The following is an 11,343-nucleotide window of genomic DNA, read 5'->3' on the forward strand; positions in this document are numbered from 1 at the left end:
TTGTAACCTAATGCCATTGTAAAATAAAGCCCATGAACAAGTGTGTATGGGAAAAACTATGTTTTCCCCTAATATCAGAAACAAGGCAGGGATGTCTATTTGATCACTTCTATTTAACGCTGACCTGGAGGTTTTAACCAGTACAGTATGCATTAACAAATAGATAAATAAATGGAAATAAATCAGTAGCATCGAATTTGGAAATTAAAATGTTTACTAATAGATGAATGGGTCATATATATATATATGGGTCATATATATATTATATAATATATAAAATATATATTTATATATTATATATATATTTATATATTATATATTTATATATTATATATATTAATATGTATATATAATATATTTTATATATTATATAATATATATATGTATATATTTGTATATATTATATATATATAATGATACAACCTTATCATGAAGTGCTACTCTGAAAAAAAAAAAGATAAGACAACTACTATATACTTAAATACATGGACAAATTTCAAAATAATTATGTTGAGTGAAAGAAGGCAGACACGGAAGAGTATTTACAGTATTATTCTGTTTACATGCAGTTCTAGAAAATGCGAGCCAATCTGTAAGGACAGAAAATGGATTAGCGAAAGGAGAAAGAGGAGAGTGGGATTCCACTCCCCGCCCCGCCATTGGTATATAGATATGTTGAAACTTACCATGGCAAACCTTTTCAGTACCTGTAGTTTGCTGTATGCCAATTGAATCTTCATAACGCTGTTCAAAATGTTTAAGTGATACTTGTTTGCTTATGGGGAGATTCAGTTTCTTTTCTCTCCTACAAATTCCTTGCATTATGGGAATAAGGTTTAGGCAACCCACCTAATCCAGGGAAGTAGAAGACTGGTGTTCTGAAGCCACAGGCTCTGCGTCATCAGGCTCTAAGGGCCCAGGCTCAACAGCAATAAGCTTTGGGTTGGGAGGTGTAGTAGGTACAGCTCTAAGAGGTGTGGCTATGTAAGGTTCAGCAGCCTCAGGCATTGGAGCACTAACTGGGAAAAAAGGTCCTCCAAGTGTACTTGAGCGAAGGGCAAAGAGGGAAGATTTCTGAGGAGGAGTAGGAGGAGAGGAGGAGGACAGCCAAGTAGTTACAGGAAAACTAGAACTGTGGTAGGGGAGAGCTCCAGGAGAACTGAGAATCCAGGGATATGAGGGTCCCCCTGAATCAGGGTCAGGATTCCCATGGTAATTGGGGATTTCAGTCCCTGAAGGATGAAAAGGAGGAGCAAAATTATTGTCTGATGTGGAATAAGGAATATTCAGAGATGGGTTAAGAGGGTGATGATTGCCACTGTAATCCTAAAGGAGAAGCAAAGAAGTCAGTTAAAGTTGATTGTTTATACCTATGTTATCTATATATTACCCAAGTTATGACCATGATGCTCTACAGGGAGTGAAGATTTTTTTGAGAATTCCAATTTAGTCTCTTTCTTAAGGCTAATATATTTCCATAATTTTTGTGATAGAAAGTATTAATTTCTTGAGAATACTGAATAAATCTCAATTTTGGGAGAAATATTTTGTGTTAAGGCAAATTAGAGTCTTATAAACTGAACAGTATACCAGCTTAGTCTAGGAGGAAAATAGAAGGAAAGTGTCTGCCCAGTACAGACTTGGTATTTCCAGGCTTCCTTCTCTGTACCCTCTGCCCAGCCTTAGTGCCCGCAGACGTCTTAGTGCCCCACTGAAGCATTCACTTAGATATAACTCTTTCAGGCACCTTTTGGATCTCTTCTCCCATCCTATAACATCCTAGTCCGCTCATCAAGGTCAAGCATCTCTAATTGTTATTAAGAAGGAAACCAGACTGGGGGCACCTGGGTGGCTCAATGGGTTAAAGCCTCTGCCTTCAGCTCAGGTCATGATCCCAGGATCCTGGGATCGAGCCCCACATTGGATTCTCTGCTCTGTAGGGAGCCTGCTTCCCCCTCTCTCCCTGCGTGCCTCTCTGCCTACTTGTGATCTCTGTCTGTCAAATAAATAAAGAAAATCTTTAAAAAAAAGAAAAAAAAAAAGGAAACCAGACTGCATGTGGATGACCACTGGCTTTTCAAAAAAAAAAAAAAATTGAGATATAATTGAGTTTAGTTCATACCGTATTGTATATTTGAATGTTCTTAAGACAGTAGATCTTAAAAGTTGACATCACAAGAAAAAAAATTGTAACTGTATGGTGATGGATGTTAGCTGAACTTAATGTGGTGAGCATTTTGCAATATCTACCCCTGGCTTTTCACATTTAATTTTCCCTGTGCTGTTTGTGTTTTAAATGAGAGATCATAAATTTTGCTCAGCATTCACTACTAAATTTCAAATGGTTTCTTTCTGTAGAAGGACCTCTACAAACTTCAGTTGCCCCAGATTTGCCTGTTACATGTATGTGAGGCTGGTAGGGAGGTCCAAGGTCACAAAATCATGTAGGCATTTACAGAAAATTAAGACATTTCTTGGTCTCCCATCCACAAAATTTTATTTCCTATCATAAAATTTTCATGTAGTTTTGGTATATATTAGTTCATGTATCAAGATCCTAGATTCTTTGATTCAGTGCATAGCTCACTTATAATTTAAAGAATCTTAAATATTTGTAACATAAATATTTAAAAAATATTATAGACTTTTATATTTCTTACATATTTATGTTAATGCTGGCCAGTTGACATTTTCTTTACATATATTATAAGCTAATTTGTCAATGGCAGATACCATTGATGAACATAGATCCAGTTTTCATATTTGTTAGAAAATATTTGCCTTCTTTTTTTTTTTTAAGATTTTTTATTTATTTATTTGACAGACAAAGATCACAAGTAGGCAGAGAGGCAGAGAGAGGAGGAAGCAGGCTCCCCGCTGAGCAGAGAGCCCAATGTGGGGCTGGATCCCAGTACCCTGGGATCATGACCTGAGCTGAAAACAGAGGCTTTAACTCACTGAGCCACCCAGATGCCCCGAAAATATTGCCTTCTTTATCAACAGTACTTTTCTGTGATATGTAACTTTAAATTCCAGTTTAAAGCATTTAATCTAAAGTGCAGGCAGTGAAACTGGATAAGATACCACTATGAATAGGAAAATTATAGGATATATAAATACACATATGCTTATATTTATACATGCATTTTTAATGACCCATCATAACCAAGCAAAGAATGCATTTCTAAATTACTTAGCTTTTCAAGGAAAAAAAAAAGTAATACTGAATTATTTAACATTATTAGATAGAAAATACTATTTTTTGAAAATGCTATTTAAAAAAGAAAATAATATAGACTACATTTTAATATCTTAAAATATAAATAAATAAGAACATATTTTACCTTTTCACCAGATGAGAGAACTTTCTAAAACAACAAAGAAAATAATGTTTGTGTTAAATTTCATGCCACTGAAAAATACCACTCTTTAGATCTCTACCTACATTCAGAGTGACTGTAACTGACAAAACTGTCCAAGCAACTTGGAATTTTCTTTCTTAAGTGATAGTTGTTTGCCTTGTTTTCCTATGACTATGTGGACTCTTCTGCTTTCTAAATACATTCTTACAAAATAGATATGCAATGGCCAATATTAATATTCTATTAGTACCAGTGTTTCTACACCAGCACTAAATTTCTCATTCATGTTCATTTGTAAACTTTCACATACAGTGCTTAATTGGCTTATGTATACCCAATATTTACATTAGAGCATCATTCGTGTTTATTACCCCTGTGACTAAACAAGCCTTTATAAAATAAATTCTCAATAGACGCAGATTGTTCCTCAGTGGATTTGGGATATTTTAAGTCTTTTCTTGGTGGATATTCAAGGATTTATTTTTTAAAAAGTGTAAGATGAGTGCCTACTATGTGCTGTCCCCTGTGCTATATATTGGGATCTTAAGTATTGGAAAGAACAAACAAGGTTTCTTTGTTCAGACCTAGTTACTGTGTCTCCCAGTCAGTCCAGCTTCCTCATTAAAATTTAACATTATATAAAAACCAAAGCAATGAATAAACAAAAAGTAGAATCAAACCTTTAAATACAGAGGGCAAACTGATCATTGCCAGAGGGAAAGGGAGAGGGAGGAGGGCAAAATGGGTGAAGAGGATTGGGAGATAGACTTCTACTTATGGAATGAGTAAATCATGGGAATGAAAGACACAACCTAGAGCACTTAATCAATGATATCATAATAGCACTTCGTAGTGACGGGTTGTAGATATACCTGCAGTGAGCATGGCATAACGTATAGAGAAGTTGAATCACTATGTTGTACACCTGAAACTAATACAATGTTGTGTGCCAATGATACTCAAATAAAAAAGGAAGAAAAAATCATTTAATGTTATGTATAACATTTCTTTTCAATTTAGTTTGGTTTCCTGAATTGCTGAGTTAAAATTGTTTCCATTTGCGTCATATTTTCATCCTTAAGTATGATGCGTGCTGCACAGGTGATGAAGGTTTCAGAGTGTTCAGAGACAAACGTCAGAACTTGTATTGTGACCACAGGTCCCTAGTTTCTCATGAGTAATAAATTAACTCTTATAAGAAATTCAAAAGAATAAAAAGAATATCTCATACTGTTTTCATTTTCACGGTTATTTTCGAAACCTTTCTACATTTGTATTCCATAAACATTTTTCTTCAAATAAAAATAGATGAACAGCACTAATATTTTAACAGCAATAGTAGTCACAAAGCTACAGTGTAAAGGAATCAGAGACTTTAAAATACACTTTAAGGTAAAATCAAATACATTCATATGTAAATGAAAAGAGTTCTACCTCATCAGGGAAGTGGAAAGGCTTCTAAAACAAAGGAAAAATTAATTCACTGTGGTTATTTATTTGGAAACATCTGTACCCAGATTTCCATATTGCTGCTGAATTTGTACACTTTTAATAGTACAGTTTATTTCTTGTTTTTAAAAGTTTTTATTCATTTATTTGAAAGAGAGAGAGAGAGAGCGCCCATGTGCACAAGCTGGAGGGGGGAGGGTATGGGGTGGAGAAAGGAGCAGAGGGAGAAGGAGAAGCAGACTCCCCAGTGAACAGGGAGCTGACTCTTGACTCTGTGGGCTCCACCTGAGATCAACCCATATTTTTGACCTCATTAGTTGTCTTAGAAAGTTTTACTTTTGCTGAAGGATTTGGATCTGTAATCTGTAAATCTGAAAGACCATCTGGCTGTTATTCATATATCTGGTTTCGCTGCTGTCTTTCACTCTCAAGCTTTGTTTGCATTGTGTGTGTGTGTGTGTGTGTGTGTGTGCACGTTCACTTCTAAGTGCCACTTGTTTACACTTGCACAAGGATCATATAGTCACTCATTCTCCAATTAAGCTTCAGTGTATTTTATGAATTCACCACAGATTATGCACAAGAATGAAAAATAGTATAGAAACTCATCATTTACTATTTTAAGAATTAGAGTTTAATTCAGGTAATTTTGGGAGATATAAAAATACCTTGAAATTTTGCCAGGATGATAACAATAATTTCAATAGTATGAATATTATCACGATATTAATATTATTAATATTATGATAATAAATAATACAAAGTAATAATATATAATACAAATACAAAAATATATATTAATAATACAAATATATATAATATTATCATAATATTAATAATACAAAGTAGCATTTGAGGCCTAGATACTCTGTTAAACACTTTGGATAAATATTTAATGCTCAAAACCATTCTGTGGGTAAGTGTCATAATTTTCTCCTCTGACGAAAGAGGCTGTTTAGCACACTCATTGGCTGGGACGAAGAATCTTCCATCAGCCATCTCTTACATCACAGTTGCATCTCCTTATGCTGCATTGAGAGTCATTATGTCTGTTGAATCAGGTATTCCTTGTGACTCTACCGAAACACTTCCAGCAAAGGAACATCACTGCCAGAAGAAGCCCAACCCAGCTTTCTATAATTTGAAGATATAAACTCTGTTCAAACAATCTACATGGCATTCTGGCTGCCTCTAACTTTGTCCTCCTCTAGCCCACTACATTTTTGAACTAACCTCTTTTCCTTGCTGTTTAGTCATTTAGATAACACTTTATTGTTTTGCTTTTTAAAATATCTTTTGAAAAGTTTGGCACAACAAACCTGATGCCCATTAGCATCTCTCTCTGCGTTGTTGTTATCGGTGCTATACCAACTTATGTCAATGACATGAATTCCTATCTAGGATTGTTCGATGGTTATACTATTGCTATAATTTAAAGTCTATTTCCTCACTCACCTTTGCAAAAGCAACATAAAAGATGCAGGCCCACAGTAGAAGCTTCATTTTGAGTGAGCTTATGAAGACTAATTTTATAAAGTGGTTGTTTCAGAAAAGATACTATATATATCTTAGTTATTTCTCTTCTCCTAGAGAGAGACAAAAGAATGCATGGTTTTGTTAGTCTGATTACAAGCACCCCAACAGAAAATTTGGTCCTATGCTATTAACTACTGTTGTTACCTAATAGGAATGATGCTAAAACAAAATTACCCTTTTCTGAAATGTCCTTCAACAATCAGTTGGCTTCTAAACTAAACTTCTTTAAGAGGGAGTGAACTCATTTAGTTGTCTAGGGATACATTTTTGCAATTAATTTGTCATGGAGTGCTTACTATGAAATAAAATTGCTTAAAAGTAGCCATTCTGTGGGTGCTGTATTAGGATTTTCTTTTTACAGAATAATTGGGAGATTAATATCAACCACTTGAAAAAATTTCCAGTCCTAATGTTGCTGCCACTGCATGCTGTGGCATAACCCATTAGGCTCTTACTCATCCATTTTTTCCCTCTCTCTCTGAAAAGTGGTGGGGCAACCCTATATTCAGGTGTGTGTCTTGATTAGGCTAACTTTTCTTCAAAGAAAGTAAAGTCTATCTCTAGTTGGTTGTCTTCTCCCTTCCCCCAAAACATAAATTATCTCCACTCTTACCTAAAAATGTATATACATGACACTTATATAAACATTAATATCTCAAAGTGTGAAAAATATAAATGCCAAGAAGTATTTTATTAATAATGATATCAGGTTCATAATATATTGTCAAATGAATATTCAGATGTTAAATATAGCTGAAGTATTTAATGGGTCATTTCTAATTAGATGATGTCTGATTTTTAAAATAATTTCCATAATTTCATTTTATCCTCTATAGTATATATATTTTTGTGAAGTGAGAATGTATTACTTATATGCTAAATATATTCCAATAACATGAAATATTTTCAAGTTTTTGATGAGACCATGAATGCTTTAGTGTTTTATTCATAACAAGACCTAGGCTGCAGAATTCTATTCTTGGGAGTAGCTCAGGAAATTATATACTCCATCCGTTTCTCAAAACATATTTTTTAAAATTTTAGATCATCTGTTTACTTGTTCCACATGGTTTGACCACATATTGGATGGTCTTTGCTATAATGTTCTTTGGTATTATATGTCTGTTTTTTTCTTGAGAGACTACAAAAGCAAGAAACCAATAGGTTTTACCATTGTTTTTAAGTCGTAAAGATATATGGGACAAAGATCTGTGCCTCATTCTCTGTTCCTATAAACAGCACTGGAGAAATTCCTGACAGGTCCCAATACCCAAGGTTTTCTGGAGCTCTGGATATACTTTCATGTCCTAGGTATGTTGATATGATTTATCTCTTGTTTTTACATTTATTTTTGTTTCTTGCCTCCCAGGAATTTCAGAGTCAAATTTCTTAGCCATATTTAGAACTCTACAGGGCATTATGGCGCCTTATTTGGGAATCTTCCTGCATCTCTGGCTTTATATTATTTCCTCTGGTCTTGCTTTTCCCTTATCAAAATATCTATATCATTTTAAAAAAATTCTGTTTTACTTATTTTGCAAGCTGTCTTAAATCCTTTCAGAATGAGTCATATTATTAAAAAAAAAGAATGAGTCATATTATAAACAAATGGAGGAAAAAATTAAGCAATCAAACAAATCTCCTAAAATTGTTTATAGTGCTAAAATTTCCCTTTGGTATATTTTAACATTTTTGTAGAAAGAAAAGAAAAATGTTAATTGGTGAAACAAAAATATGAATTTATACCTAAAGAAGATAATATCTTATTCTTCAGTATAGAACAGTTCTTTTTAAATTAGCCTGTACTGGGGCACCTGGGTGGCTCAGTGGATTAAGCCGCTGCCTTCGGCTCAGGTCATGATCTCAGGGTCCTGGGATCGAGCCCCGCATCGGGCTCTCTGCTCTGCGGGGAGCCTGCTTCCTCCTCTCTCTTTGCCTGCCTCTCTGCCTACTTGTGACCTCTCTCTCTGTCAAATAAATAAATAAATAAATAAATAAATAAAATTAGCCTGTACTTCATTGTACAGCATGTGTGATCTAAAGATTAACAATATAAAGTTAACTGATGTATTTATTGATCTCTCTAAAATCATTTCTGTTAACCTTCTCTGGGTTTCTGAAATAGGAGGATTTAATTGGCTGGAGCCAGATTTTCACACACATATTATGTTGTCTGTTAATTATCTAATATATGGCACTTGAATAATTTAGGAGACCTCTTGCCTTATCCTACTATTATTTTGGGAACCTATCAATTTGATTATATGTAATTGCCCCAAAACATAGATAAATATAAATAAAAGAAACTATGTGAGAAAATGCACATTCACCTTTTTTTAGTGTGCTTTGAGCAGAAATTCTATATAACTGGTTCAAATAATACCAGCTTAAATTATTATATGATAAATAACTCAAGAACACAGTTTTACTTAATTTAACTTTTGTCTTAATGTGATTATTAACTTAATGAAGCTCTTATGCATTAGCAATTCTATTAATAATGAACAAGTATTTCTTCTTCACAAAGAATATAAAAAGATAAAGTGTTCCTATTGGAATAATTAACAGCCAACAAAGGATAACTCAATTATAATTTTAGAGTTCTAAAAAAATCATTTGAGAATGGAAAAATCCCACATTTAGCAAATTTAAAATTCTTTTCTCCCTTGTCTCACTGTCTCAGTTTATCTATTCACATATCACTTGTGATTTAGTATTTTAGAATTCTCCAGAAGGGAAAAAGCATTGATATCTCATTCAAATAATGATTTTCCCTTCTCCTCAGTTTTTTTTTTTTCTTCCTTCAAATAGCTTTGATGGAGAGGGGATGACTTGCCCCACTCTTCAGTTCTTCAGAAGAACATGAGAGTACCTGAGTAGAACCTTTTACGGTTTATGTGAACTCCTGAGTCCATTCTGAGCCTGGTTATTAAAAAAAAAAAAATTCCCCTGATGAGTCTTCTCTTGTGTAGTCTTGAAGTGATCATTCAGACTTGTGGTGGATTAGATTTAAACAACACCCTGTGTAACTAACTTCTGCAAACCAGGAGAGGATGTAAATACGCATTTATAGGCACTCTATGAAAGTCTGTCTAACTGAGACTTAGGAGAGAGTCTTTTACAAATGGAAGCATCTTTATATCAGGGTTGTGGGATACCTTGTTTCCAGGACAGAAGCTAAAGACTGTAGATCTGATCTTGCTCTGGACACTATGCCTCACTCCCTTTCCTCTAGGGGTATTTATAGGGAGTCTTTAATTTAATGTTGCCTTTTTTGTTTTGAAATAAATCAGCATGATATCTGAAAAAATAAAAACCTATCTATTTGCTTATTTGGCTATAAATTACTCCCCTCATTTTAGACAATCATAAAAATAGGGAAGTTCCCATCATGTGACAGTAAAAGACAAGTTTAGGAACTGCATTAAACTTAATCAGTAAATACACTTTGCATGTATTTATGACTTGATTGAATTTTGACATTTCTAGAAAGTGTGACGAAGACTTTTATGCTTGATTTGTTTTATGTTAAACCTGAAATAAAATGGATTAACGTAAATAGTTAAAAAAATAACAGGGTGGTGGTTTTTTTGTATTAGTGTTACAAACATGAATCACCTACTATGCATAAAAATTAAAAACTGAAAGAGCTCTTCTGTCCTGTAAATTTATTATTGACAACCAAGTATTTCTAGTAATATGCAATATAAGAAGTGTTAAAAACATCTTATTGACTGGTAGTGCCCAAGACATAATCAGAGTTATGTGGAGTGATTTAGCTTGATACCCTCTTGAATCATGGTAAGGGCTGTGCTATATGTTAGGATCAGAGAACCCTCCTTTCCAAGTATATAATTTTCTTTCTGTGGAATCAATGAACATAACCCTTCTCCCCACTAATGGCTTCACAGAAGGGAAAGTGCTCATGTAAAACCATTAAAATATTAACTTTATTATCTACTGAACTGTGGAATAAGTCTGGTCTTCAGTAACAATTAGAAGACATATAGGAAGGCAAGGAAAAGAAAAACAGTCTATGGATTAAAAAAAGCAATCATCAGAACCAAAGTCAGTTATTAAACTGATTTGTTGGAACTCTCAAACAGAGAGTTTCAATAGTTTTGAGTAATATATCGAAGACTAATGGTAAGGTAGATAAGATGCAAGATTACGTAGATAGTTTCAGCACAGAGAGGGAAAGTGTAAGAAAGAATGAAATGGAAATGCTAGAAATCAAAAGTTCACTAACAAAGAAAAAGAATGCATTTGATTTGGCTCATTGTAGACTCAATATAGCCCGGGAAAGAACCACAGAATTTGAAGATCTGTTTCCTTCCTCCCTCCCTCCATCCCTCCTTTCCTTCCTTCCTTCCTTCCCTTCTTCTTTTTTCTTTCCTTTTTTCCTTCTCTTGATCATTCACTTGGTCACCTAGTCCTGTTCTAGACCCTAGAGAATATGAGAAAAGCAACCCAGTGGGTAAAAGGTAGTTGGGGACAACATTAAAATAAGGCCTTTGGAATTTAAAACTCCAAAGATAATACTTTTTTGTGAATGAAGAAGTTAAAAAGGTATAAACTTAATTAACCTCTACTTCAGATCGTTGTACTAAAAAATGGGTATTATTAAGTTCATTATTTTTTTGATTCAACTGTATAGGAAACCTGTGGAATATATTTGACAGTTGGAAAGAATGGACACGAAAAATGAGCATAACAGTAGCCTTCTCTTGTTATGTACAATATCATACTGAACAGACAGTAGGTGATTTAAGAATAGTGATGGACAAGAACACATCCTGTGCTTTTGTAGTAATGGAAATAGGGTGAATTTTCTTTTGTTAATGGCAGCTACAGTCCTGGAATTGTCAAGGTTTTTAACTTACTCAATAAAGATGTACTACAAAGTATTATTGCCATAAGTATGCAAGCAATGACCATATTTTTGTAATGTCTTCCTACTTTAATATTTTTTAAATCTTTTCCAATTATCAATGAA

General features: G+C 33.9%; 1 protein-coding gene across 1 annotated transcript; it reads right to left on the reverse strand.

The window, feature by feature from the left end:
- Positions 1-849: 849 nt before the first annotated feature.
- Positions 850-6,314, reverse strand: PRR27 (proline rich 27). Its single transcript, XM_045989616.1, has 4 exons — positions 6,267-6,314; positions 4,797-4,820; positions 3,345-3,368; positions 850-1,326 (listed from the first exon to the last, which is right to left on the reverse strand). Exons 1-4 carry the CDS (start codon positions 6,312-6,314, stop codon positions 850-852), a joined length of 573 nt encoding a protein of 190 aa, XP_045845572.1.
- Positions 6,315-11,343: the final 5,029 nt, after the last annotated feature.

The sequence above is a fragment of the Meles meles genome, chromosome 2 (assembly GCF_922984935.1).
Source record: "Meles meles chromosome 2, mMelMel3.1 paternal haplotype, whole genome shotgun sequence".
Taxonomy (NCBI): Eukaryota; Metazoa; Chordata; class Mammalia; order Carnivora; family Mustelidae; genus Meles; species Meles meles.